The sequence below is a fragment of the Austrofundulus limnaeus genome, unplaced genomic scaffold (genome assembly GCF_001266775.1).
Source record: "Austrofundulus limnaeus strain Quisiro unplaced genomic scaffold, Austrofundulus_limnaeus-1.0 Scaffold33, whole genome shotgun sequence".
In the NCBI taxonomy this organism is placed as follows: domain Eukaryota; kingdom Metazoa; phylum Chordata; class Actinopteri; order Cyprinodontiformes; family Rivulidae; genus Austrofundulus; species Austrofundulus limnaeus.
In genome coordinates, this window is record NW_013952435.1 from 1,990,170 (window position 1) to 2,003,241 (window position 13,072).

Consider the following 13,072-nt stretch of genomic DNA (forward strand, 5'->3'; position numbering starts at 1 on the left):
GAACAGTCCGATGATCATTTTACTGATATGTATAAAGACTGCAAAGGCTGAAAAATCTTGAAGTCTGTATGAAATTGGAGGTAGTTTGAGGATTAATTTTTTTATGCTTTTTAAGCTCAAAAAAGTGGGGGTCGTATTATACATGAATAAATACGGTATGTCTCTTATTTGATATACTTAAGGAGAAATTCTTAAGTGTTTGTTCATTTATCCCAAATCGTATCATGCATTGCGGGTTTTCCTCATATCGAGCAGCCCTAGTCTGTTAATTTCACTTTTAAACGGTGTCACATTTGTAAGGATCATGCGTTTGTGGGATGAGCAGTATGATTATGTGGGTTGCGCACATGAAAAATTTGCCAAATCTTCTCTAACAGCGTATTTTCCTGTTGAATCTCTTGTTTTGAGATACAACAATGGAWTGATCTACCAAACACAATTTTCTTTACTTTTTGTGCTAAGCTATGCTTTTATTTTCACAATTTACTAAAGGATATAAAAAGAAAAGAAACACACAAAGTACAAAGCTGTACTTTAGTGTAGTATTTGGGTTTTGGGGTTTAAGTAAATGCCCAAAGATACAAAGGATATTGAGTGAAAAAGAGCAGCTTCAAGTGTTTTTGTTTGGGCWTTTCCCACTATTTGGAAACACCTCTGCATATTTTACAATCTCCTCATAATTCACTTTTTATTAACGTCCTCTTTTACACACCAGAGCTCGTGTTTGCACAGCCTAAATGATAGGAAAAGAAAAAAACTCTGGAAAGACTGATGATAAATAAAGTATCAGTTTGTTTTGTCATAAAATTTGTTATAAAAATGATTAAACGAGGACGTGCTGGAGTCAAAAGCTGCCTAATTTATGCACTTGAATCACCTGAGAACCATTGTTTTGTCCCTGTGTGTGGATCTGTGTAGTCCTTCAGAAAGGAGGAAATGTGAGCAGGTGAACCCCCTGCTGGTGGGTCTAAAGCACCACATGGAAGTCAGTCCACCACTGGTGGCTCCAGACAAAAGGTACCACATGATTTGRCATGAGGGGGAGACTGCAGTGCCTCTGATGTGGGAATGTGGTCAGCAGCCGATGAGATAATGGAGTAAAATGAGGAAGACGATGACATCACTGTCTCATAAATCTAGCTGGTGCTCGAGTGTGATGGATGTTAATGCTGTGAAGCTGCTTGTTGAAGCATATRTGGCTTGAGGTTTGCTTATTTTCTCATATTTCAGTAAAACTATGAGCAAAGTGTTTTTAGTTCTGCACCTTATATTGCCTGGCAGTCAGATTAACTGCTCTAATTGGTGCGAGGCTTTAATGTGTACTGACAGACCCGACGCACTACAGCGGTGTTAATTGCCACGTTGAACAGCTAATTTCAACTTTCACCAGGCAGCTTAACGTGTTTCAAACTGCACAAAAGAAAAGCCAAAGAAGARAAAGTTCAAGCTTTTGTGTTAAAAAGGATGCATCGGTCTGAAAAGCCGTCACTGTGGGAGACATCTGGTTTGTTCCTTTTGCAGGCAGGAACAGGAATCAGCTTGTTGCGAAGCAAAACCTGGCAGCTGCAAACACTTTACTTTATTTGCTGCTGCGGCCTTTCRTACAGAAAGCAAAGCGAATCAGACTCGGGCTTAAATGATGGCTTGGTCGGGAGGATGTGTTTACAAATCAACACCCGCAGCTGAACTTAATCATTATTATCCTGTAAAAAAAAAGAAAAAAGAAAAAAAAAGATGACCTCTACTTAAACGTAATTGCAGACAAAACACCAACCAGATGTTTCTGCTCTCTAGAATCTTTCATGGTGCGAATGATTTGTTAATCTTACAGATTAGTGCATCTAAACGTCATATGTTGTGTTCTGTATCTGATAAAACCGGAAAAAGAAGCTTAACTCATGCAGCAGCACTATTCAGTCTATAAAATCTAAAGTTAAAGACCAATAAAAGGTAACTTCAGCACTAGACAAATGTTCTGCAGYATTAGCAGCGGCCATTGTTTATKTTTGCCGCAGGCTGATGACATCATCCTGGTTATCTGCTGCTAACTTTTACTAACACTAAYGCTGCTGAAGATAATATTTAAAATCTAAATTCAAAATGTGTTTATATGGTCCAGCAGTTTGMAGTGCAGCTCAGACACCRGCCRTAACTGCAAGTTTGATGTCTTGTAGGGAAGCTTTAGCTGCRTTGAAGAGCTAGCAGGTGCTATTGTCTCAGGATGATGATGTCATCACATGAGCCGACGACCAACAACAAAGGCTGCGTTCCATTCCAAAATAYCTAAATGTGAACTTCATTTAAGAATTAATGTTTACATTTAATGATTTGATTCAATGATTTATTCCAGACATGTCATATCATTGCATCTATATAACTCAATATACCCTTTTCCATATCTACAAACAATAAAAATAAATAAATAAATAAAACCACTTGGACTAATTACACACAAATAAATAAACCCAAAATAATAATTACCTGATGTGCACACACCTATCTGTGTCCACATAATAAAGCACATAAATCCCATTGACATGTCTGAAAAGGGGTAGGAAAAAGTAAAACTTATTTAATCCTACCCCTATTCACCATTTCATCTGATTTTCAGAATGTTATCAGTTTGTGATGAAAACAAAACAAAAAAACAAAAACAGATAAAAAACATAAAATAGTACATGAGGTAATCCACTGTTATTCTAATACTAAACTGCAGTTTAGATTTAAACATTTAGATTTAGGATTTAACATTTGAATCTATTTTTTAACATTTAAATTTAATGTTTAGTAAAAATGAGCTAAAAGAAAGAACAGTGAGATAATAACAAATATGTTAGTGAATTTTTTTTAACATTTCATTTTACATTTGGCGCCTCATAAAGTCCCGCATATTTACTAACACGCCTACTGCTCACTCAGGAACAGAAATCCCAGAATAGTCGCCTGGAGTGCAGCTGTGTTGTGTGTGCTTGTGACAGAAGCCCACGCCTGAACATGGGCTTCTTGTGTTCTAATAACACTGTTCAGTGGCATCGTGGAATGAGCAGCTGCCTGCCTGTTTGGTCTAAACGTTTCACCCTGCCTCCGTCTCAGGCCTGATGGCTGCCGCCCGGCAATCACAGACGTCCAGCCTCCGCCTCCGCCTTCTGACGCACCCCGCCCCGGATCCCCATCAGCTTTCTTAGACAAGGAACTCCAAGAAGCCTTCCTAGAATGTGAGGAGGAAATGGCCTCACTGTTTATGCTTACGACCCCCGAGATGGTTTGTAAGAAAGGGAAGGAAACCAGCGAAGTGATGGGTAATAAGTCTAATGAGTCATTGCTGCTGCCTCCTACTGTAGACCATCCAGGACAGAGCAGTGGAGCCCATGGAAACAAGAACACACATGGGGACAGTCAGACAGATATGGTTGTGTTCAGTTTTAGGGATTACATCCTGGGCACTGAGAAAAAGCACGAGACAGCAGGAAGAGAAATTAGGCCGGAAAAAGAAACAGAGAGGGAAACACCATCACGTGTTCAATCAGAAATAAGAGCTGTAAGTCAAGAAACTTCACAACACGTAGAGGAAAATGACAGTTCAAAAACAATAACAGACAATACCATCAACAAGGAAGAAAATGAGAAAAGTATGAGTGATGTGAATATCAATATGGGTGAAACTACTGCAGATAATTTAGCTTTAGAAGCATCAGAGTGTAGCAGCGCTAAAGATGCATTATCAGAGCTGCAGACAGGAACAGGCAGGCACCATGAAGACAATCGGTCAGAGTCACTATCAGACAAATGGACGACTTCAGCGTGTGGCGAACAGCTTGGCCAGAACAAAGAGGCAAAGAAAAGGAAACACCGGAAAAAGAAAAAGACTGAGAGGAGCACCGAGGGCGAGCGGAAAGCGCCGTCGCAGTCGGGGAGCGGAGGCGCCGTAAACGTCGACCCTCACACAGATTCCCCACGAAATGCTGCATCGGTGTCAGAGGAAGAAGCTCGGTTTGTGATTGCTGATAAAAGGGTTGATTACAAGCAGCAGCTGAGTCCACAGGGAATGCTCATCTCTTGCTCACTGCTACAATCCTCTCATAGCGGCCCGGATCATCTTACTGCCTCAGCCTGTTCACCTGTTTCTAACCAGGATCTTTCACAGAGGCCCAATCAGTCAGATAACAACAACCATATGGATTCTCAAAGTGTTATGAATCACAACCACTATGAAAGCTCACATGTAAGCGGAGGACAAACACCGGAGTCTACGGTTACCACTAAAATAAAAATACCCACACAGGAAAATCAAAGCACACTCCCAAACAGAAGCGCTTGTGTGGGAGAGAGTTGCACTGAGAGCGGCCTTGGAGAAGCTTTAATAGTGGTTCATGCGTTGCCACTGACAACACCCACACTGCCAGAAGTGATAGAAAGCAAGGGAGAGGGAGAAAGCATGAGGTGTGATTTACAGGCGAGAGCAGATACAGTAGYATTCGCAGAGAACGAGAGGGGAGATGGAGACAGAAAGCTGGGAGAAACAGAAAAGTCCCTCGACTCTGCAGACGAGGAGCGAGACGAACTCCTGGATAGTCCTCATCAGGTTTCATTAATCTGCTCACGGGGAGACTGCACACTTGTTTTCTCGGCCGACGAGGGACAAATCGCATCCGAGAAAAGCTGCGGCAGCAAAATGCCACACAACTTGGCCGAGACCGAAACGAGGGGTCTGCGAGAGACGAGCGTCCGCGGATCGGACGCAGAGACCTCACCGTCTGAGGAGGGGGATGCAGGAAAGGAGCGGCTGCGATCAGACGCCTGTATCAACACTTCCCCCTTTGGGCTGCTCACTGGTCCCAATTGTCGAGATCAGAGTGCTGCAGGATCGCAAAGAGGAGGAGGAGAGGAGGTGGGAGAAAAAGAAGGAATAGCTGGAGAGCAAATTTCATTCAGCCAGCCAGATGTCTCTGCCGGTGTGGTGTCATCAGCCGAGACAGAGACGAGTGCGTTCAGGGATGTTGCCGAGTCACAGATGAAGTCACGGAGCTGGAGTGAGCTGATCACCGAGGGCATCGGCTTTGAACGGAACCATCGCATCCTCCCATGCCAGGAACAGCATGACACAACAGTTTTACCTCACCACACTAACACCAAGAGCTCCGGCAACACAGGAGGAGGGACGAAGTCTGATCTCACACAGGGATTAATTTCAGAGGAAGCGTTGGATTTGGGACAACATCGTGAGAAGTCATCCATCCTGGAGAGAAACCACAACCAAGTCTTCCAGTCTGTAAGCCCGCCTCAGCATTTATTTATTCCAATGCAAAACATGCAACAAGCAAACCACAATCAACAGGTTCAGCCCGGCAGCACAACCGAAGCAAAAACGGATGGAAGCACAGCTGAATTTCAAACGCAGAGCAACACCGGTGGTCCCGATGTGTCTGGAGTGGACGTCCTTCTATGTCAGAGTAAAGGTGCCCACAGAGTTCACTTTGCAGATGATGTGAAACAACCGGACAGTTCTTCACATCCTAAAATGTTTGTTACAGCGTTGGACTGCGCCTCGTTACCTCCAATAACCGTTCACGAGACTTTGCACCATCCGGTCACCGAGGCCAGCTACACCTTCCTTAATCTGCTCGGCCTGACCGAACCAGAACCCCCCACAATCCCTGCTCCTACCAAGGATGAAGAAGCAACAAATAATTCAAACAACTTYCCAGAGTCACAGAAGAATGTTATGTTGGAGAAAGATGAGTTGACCAATGATATGACAAAAGAGATGGGTACGGATCCCTTAATTCATGACAACCTTGAGAGAAACTCCGAAGGATTTCAGGCAACAACCGGTGCAAACACAGAGGTCTGCTCAGAGTCTGAGCAGAACCAGAAGAACWATGAAGTTTGGATTGAGCCTGATAAGTTGCTCACCAAGCCTGAAGACTCAGGTGAGACAGAACTGCTTCAAAATCCGTCTTTAAAACAAGATGTTTCTGTGAATCTGGAAGAAAAAGAAGAGACCCAGCTGCTTTCATGTACTGTTCCAGCTGATGATGAGTTACTTGAGGAGCAGATTTCTGCTGACCTTCCCTGCAGCTCAAAAACTGAAGCTACTGACCCCAGCTTTATATTGAAATCACCTCAGAGTGGACAGGCCAACATGGACCCCGTGAAGGATAACGAGGACTCAAACGAAGCAGAAGCCTCAGAACAGTTGAAACCAGCAGTCAGCCAACGTGTCATGGTGCAGCCTCCCGGCCCGATGTTGAGTCACCTGGATGTTAATAGTGACTGTGATATCTCTCTTCYGGAGTGCACAGATAACCGCAGTGCTGATGGAAGCTGTGCTGGTGTCTCCAGAGAGGTGGACAGCAATAAGGGCAGTGAAGTGTTACGAATGTCTTTAGCTCAGGATTTGAAGCACGGTAACGGGGGTACGGCAGAGGAAATTTCTCCAGAACTAAGAGATCTAAACAACGTCAAACAGTCTGGTAAAGAGCAGAATTCAGTTTCCAATATTGTAAATATTCCTGCTTCAGARGAACATGCAGCTCAGTCTCTTATTGCAGTTGATGTGCAATCAGAAGTTGAAGCCACTTGTGTAATATCTCACAACTCTACCGACTTTAAACCTGTGAATATCAGCTGCCCACTCWTCTCTGAGCTGCCTGAAAGTGAGACACGTGGTAACATTAAAGAAGAGAAAGACGGAGTGAAAGATGAGATGTTTATGCTTTCCAAGGAGAAAAAGAAACAAAATGAAGAGGTAGTCACGGATAATCAGAAGGAAGCAGCAGACGGCAGCAAGCAGCCGACAGGAAAGACGGACTCAACTCTGCAACAGAGAACTGAACCAGATAAAGAGGCTGGACGTGCCCCGCCGTCAACAGATGTAACAAMAGAAGGAGAACGAAAGACGAGTTCTGCATCAAAATGTGAAACTTTCAGCAAAACTTCAGGGAAACCCAAGGAGACGCTACCAGCTGCTAATGAAAGTCAGACGGTTTACGTTCAGAGTTTGCACGGAGCTGGAGAGGCGGCGCTGGAATGCAGCTCTGACACTGCACTACATTCGAGTCCAGCTCTTGGCCAATCTCTCTCCTCGCAAGATCTAAACAGTTTCGCTCAGCAACGAGAGCAACAGCAGCGRCGGYGTCTGGGAACCAGACATTTCACAGAGGAGCTGTCTGGTAGCGGAGAAGGAGAGGAAGGAAAGACTTACAGTCTGGCCCGGCCACCGGTTCCAGACACAGAACCGGGGTCAAAGGAAGGAGGCGGCTCTTTTGAGCGTTTGTGTCAGTCAGAGAAAAAGAATATGTCAGATGGTCACAGCAGTGGTAGTGATATTGTGACAGTTCAGGAGGAAAACAAGGAAGCACAAACTTCAGACAGAGGTGAGAGTGTTGAAGAAAGAGATGCAGGTGTAGAAACTGCTTTCTCTCACATAGGTGAGACAGTAATGAGTACAAATTTAATGCTGAACATGAAGTCTAGTTGTAAAGACCAGGTGCAAGAACCTGAAATGTCAAAAAACAGAGACGTATCTGTCGAGTTTGCTTCACAGCGACTTGAGACTTCCCATAACTCTGTTTCATCAAAGCTTAGCTCAGATAGTCGTGGCATTCATGCAGATGTTATTCAGAGCGCAAAGCAAGATGAAGAAATMCAGGCGAAGACTTTTAGTAATATCCCAGATCCTAGGGAGCGACCAGAAACCGGGGGAAAGAATTTAAATGTTGTAACAGCTAGTGGGAGTGTTGAAACTGTGGTGTGTGAAATTAAGGAAAAACAGCAACAAAGCARCAGTAAAACTTTAGCCACACAGAGAAACCCAGCAGAGCAAASGGCCATAAAAGGCTCTGAAGTTGAGGGAAAAACAAAAGTAGATGAGGCGTTCGAGGAGGAAGTTATTAGCGAGCGGAGGAAACAAAGTGAGATGAAATTTGCTGACGGTGGAGAAGAAACAGAAGAGCGGAGGGATTCAAAGTTAAACGCTAAAGATGATGAATTAGAATCGGCCTCAGRTCAAAGTGGGAAGTCGCTCAGCAGCATTGAGACTGTGGTTTGTCCCTCAAAGGGACTCATTTCAGCAGAAAATAATGACAAATCTAATAAAGTGGCTGCTGATGTCGCCACAGTCCCATCTGATGTTTCGTCAAATCACGCCAGAGATTTCCCATCAGCCACTGTTGTAGCTCCTAGCAAATCAGAGGCTCCCCACGATCAGAAATGTGATGGCTTTACGGTAAATCCCCCTCAGTGTGACAGAGAATCACTTCAAAAGACTCAAACCTGCAGTCCCGAGCTGCAGGTGAAAGCAGAAGCTGCTCATGTGTCTGCAAGTCCTGCTTCTGGGCAAGCAGCCCAAGAACCAGACACAAACTGGATAAAAACCCTGAAAGAAGCTGCATTGGTGGATACCTCGAGGTAAACACAAACACATGTGCACTCAGTGTGTGACGTCATTAAAATGAGAAAATACCTTAAAAGGGAGTTAATAAACTTTGTTTATTTTAAGTCTGATTGCAGTTTTTTAACTAAACATTGCAGTAACACCCTTTTTCAGGTCTTGTTTGAAGCTATTATTGTGCAGAGCAGTCTGACTGTGAATATGAATGAGGAGGAGGTAAACACAGAGCTGCACTTTGTATTGAATCGAGCTCAGTCATATGACTCTGCCCGTTGAACTCTAATGGAAGTAATGCAGCCCATTATATTCAAAGGGTGACATCAGCTGTGACACCGTCCCCGGTCTGCAGGGCACGAATCAGCCTCCTTTTAAACAAAGGACACTTCTCAACACAAACACACCTACAGTGTTTCTGCACACTTCCAGGAATTATACCCTTCCGTTTCTACACATTTTTCTAAGTAAACAACAAATCCTCTAATTTTATTTTCTTGTGTTTTTTCCAGACCACTCCCGTCGCTGGATTCACCTCAGCTCGAGTTTCTAACTCCCACTGAGGAGGTAGCTCTTCTTCCGAGGCAAGAACAAGTGACTCTACCTGCAGAGCAACCAGAAGAAAACACAACACGCAGTTCATCTCCACTTTCTGTGACGAGACCAGTAGATCTTCCAGAACCATTAGAGAAAACAGTAGATCTTCCACATCTGTCACAAGGTACAGCAGAGCTTTATGAACCAACACAGAGCTCAAAGGCTGAGATCTCCAAAGAAAAGGCAAAAGTAGTCAAATCGTCGGAGCCAACCGAGACGGCAGGATATCTAAACGACTTTCCAGGATCTGACGGGAAACCTGATGAAGTAAAAGACGAGCAATCCGAAGTTTTGCATTTTGTCAAACGGCTGGATGAAATCCAAGAACCGACAGAAACTGTGACAGAATCACAAGAACCAACCAGTACTGAAGCTCTGCAAGACGAAAACACGACAACAGAGATTTTTCAAGAGACGCTACCAAAGGATTCTGAAGTTAAAGCAGCTGAAGTCTCACCTGTGGAGACGTTCGAAGTCCAAACTGAGAGGCCTGAAGTGACAGAATCCATCTTCCATTCCTCTGCAGAGATACAGCACAGCGGGTAAGAAAAGATACACTTGTAAATTAACAACTTTCAATCAATGCTGGCCACTAAACTGTGTGATCATTCTTCTTTTGGTGGCTGCTGTCACAGAAAACTGTTCCTCCAAATCTCAGCAGAGTTTCTGCGTGTTAGTTCACACATTCTTCTGCCTTTCACACGTTTAAAGTGGATTTATTCAGCCTGCAAACACTCGCAGAGTGACTGGTTATTTCTGGCTGCAACAGTTTATCAGTATCTGATTAGATAAATTAACAGGAATATCATAGTCAACCAGTTTTATGTCATCCTTCATTTGGGCTGTCCTGGTTTTTATTTCTGATACTTCAATCTAACAACTTCTGCAGACGTTGTGCTATTTTAGCTGATATTATATCAAAAACATTCAGCTCATTTAGGAGATGGGTGCTTAGACTTTTGATTTTATAACTTTTGTACTTCTGGAAGTCTAACTTCACAAATGTTCTCTTGTTTAGTCAGCTTTTGGCTGCTTTCAGCTTCTAGCAAGCCTTTTCCTACTTTTAGTTCTTGCTAACATTGCTAACATTTAGACACTTTAAGCTAGCTTTTTCTTATTTAATTTATTTGATTAACTTTTATTTAACTAGGCAAACACAACTGAGATCAGAACTAAGCTTCTCCATTTAGCTCTTTAATTAAATTTAGCTACTTTTAGATTTTATTTTCTGCTACTTATAGCTTCTTGCAAACATTTAGATACCTCAAGCTAGCTTTTTCCTACTTTTATTTATTTTTTATTAACTTTTATTTAATAAGGCAAATTCAGAGATCTCATTTACAAAGAAAACTTTATGTACTTAGCTAAGCTTTTTCCATTTTATTTTAGTTTAACTACTTATTTTTAGAGAAAAACATGCTTACAAAACAAACATTACAGTCTAGCAAATATGGATTTAATCTAAAAAAAATACTCAATTAGATAAGCAAAGAAAACAATGAGAAAAAGAGAACAAATGGGTGTGGGAAAAAATAAATATAAATTAAAGTAGATATATTCAAGACAAAACACAGCATACAGTATATGGATTAATATAGCTACTTTTGGTTTTTATCTAGCTTTGTGCAGAAAATGCAGTTTCTTTCGTTCATTTAGACATTTAGTTTTAGCTAAACTTCTTCAAGATATTCCCATGCCGTCGTCCTGTGCAGAAATAAGTGCTATATTATTTATTTATCTGGTCCTCCACGTTGAGGAGCCATCCACATGCTACAGTAGCATTTGCTGCCTGTCTGTCTCAACACTTGTCCCATCACAGACACAGTGGTGTCTTCTTAGGTTTCATCAATAGATAAGGTTACACAGATGGAAATGTGCATGGGCTATAATGTGCGTGTTTATACATACACACACACACACACACACACCGGTTCGCCCAGCTATACATTTGGAGACATTCCATTGACTTCCATTACATTTCTACAGCCTAACCTTGACCACAAACCCTAAGGCAAACCTTACAGGTACCTATCTGACCCTAAAACTAACCTAAACTCAATTCACACCTTGGTCCTAAACCCAACCCCCAACCCACCGATGACATTTAAACCAAACGAGGACTCAACTTAGGTCCCCAAATGCACCAGTTGTCCCCAAAGTTAGGCGTTTTGTCTTAAAATTGCCCCCAAATGTCACCAAAAACAAACCCACACACACATTTGTTTTCCTCCCCTTGCCCTCACAGGCTGTCATAGCTGTCAGTCTCACTCAGTCTGTGCAGCTTTGTGAACTGAAGCCCTCAGTGGGAGGAATTTAGGCAGCCACTCAGTTCCACTGAAGTCATCCGCACGGACCAGACTGAGTGGAACAAAAGCCAGGCTCCAGAGAAGCACTTGAGCATGTGCCGGGGTGTGAGCGTGTGTGACGGAGTCAGCCGGAGTCGCACACAAGAGGGGAGAAGGACTGGAGGGCGCAGTCACAGACGCTGGAGTTTCAAACTCATTTAGCAGTTCCCAAAGTTTGACSGTTGTAACGTCCGAAGCAGCGAGATGGATCCGTTTGTGACTAAAATCTGGGTGAGTTGACAGAAAGTAGCCGCTCTGTTTTTTTTTCTTTCAATCAGTGTCAGAGTTGGTGCTTAAGAGCTTGCAGGTGGAGGCGGCAGATGGYCCGTAGATACCTGTAGGAATTAAATCGTTGACCTCAGCAGATGGACGGAGGGGGCGGGACGCAGAGGAAATGAAGTGGTGGAAGACTTTTGTGGGACAAAGTTGGGCAAAGAACCTCCTCCCAYTTTAAAAAAAGTCATGTTAGAGCATGTTTGCACCCTTCCCACACCCTTTAATARTGATAAAATTTGAAATTCCTATTAAAATAACAAACTTTTCAAATTTGAACGTCATTTAATAAATAGTTCTGATCATTTTTAGCTAAAATAATATGTCCAGTTAAAATACATTAATGTTCTTTGAAGCTTTATTAAGAAAGCTTCACGACTGTGACTCAGTATTTAGTGTGTTAAATGTATTTTCTTCACAATTTTAAAAGCCTTGGCGGGACTTCGGATGTGTTAAATCTGTAAATATATGCTGTAAAATAGAGCAGTTGTCATGGTGCTTCTATGTTAATTTGTCTTTGCTGACATAAGTGGCAAAAACTCCTTTTTCTTGACTCACTAGACTGCTTTAAAAATGTAAACAGTAAATAGGTTCATTTATAGTCGACAGGGTTTTTTATTAGAGTGTTTGAGCTGTTGGGCAGAAAAGATCTTCCTATTTAAGTTTTTTACAAACACTTTCCCCTGAAACCTTTGCTTAGGTTACAAGTCATTGCTTGACTTAAAACACCTGGATCTTTGAGTCCAAATGTTTTTTTTTATTACAGATTAAAATACAGTATGTGTATGCACGCAGCTTAAAAATAGCATATCTAATCTGAGTATASTTCTCATTTCTAAAGCTAGAGAAAGAGAATTTCTTACATGTTTTCATGAACCAGAACAGAAGAACAATAAACAACTGTATTGGACCGCCTCCTGGTGATAATCGCAGCAGTAAAATGGAGTTGATGTCAGACTGAGTATAAAAGTACACTCCATCTGATTTGTTGTACTTATGTTGTTATGATGAAAAAGCTTACTTTACATCGACTCTGAGTCTGAGCTATGCTGAAAATCTTCAGCTGTTCCTCTGAGTGGGTCAGCTGACAGCGCCTCCACATAAAAAGGGCACTTCTTTTAATCAGTAAATATATTCCACTCTTCAGARGCTCAGTTCAATCTTATTTTCTGATTTCTTTTTGTTTCACCACTGAAGTAGTACTGCTAAACAGTTCCTGTCTATRTTTAAAGGGAGCAGCTAGTCTCATCTAGCAGCACTACGTTTGGCAAAAACCAGACACAAATACTTCAAACCAACTGTCAAGCACGGTGGTGGAGGGCTGATGATTTAGGCTTGTTTTTACAGTGACAGGGTCTGGACATTTTACAGACAATAATAAAGTTTAGATGTTACTGTTTGCTTCAGTCTGAAATAAACTCTGAATGGATGGTTTATTTAGTTTATTTCATTCATAAAAACAAAAGAATCT

General features: G+C 42.3%; 1 protein-coding gene across 1 annotated transcript in view; it reads left to right on the forward strand.

The window, feature by feature from the left end:
- Positions 1–13,072, forward strand: part of LOC106515925 (uncharacterized) — a gene marked incomplete at its 3' end in the record, with an annotated part of 27,628 nt that overhangs the window by 12,344 nt on the left and 2,212 nt on the right. Inside the window, 3 exon segments of the mRNA XM_014005991.1 lie at positions 919–1,017; positions 3,094–8,409; positions 8,899–9,525. Of these exon segments, the coding sequence (XP_013861445.1) occupies positions 919–1,017; positions 3,094–8,409; positions 8,899–9,525 (6,042 nt within the window).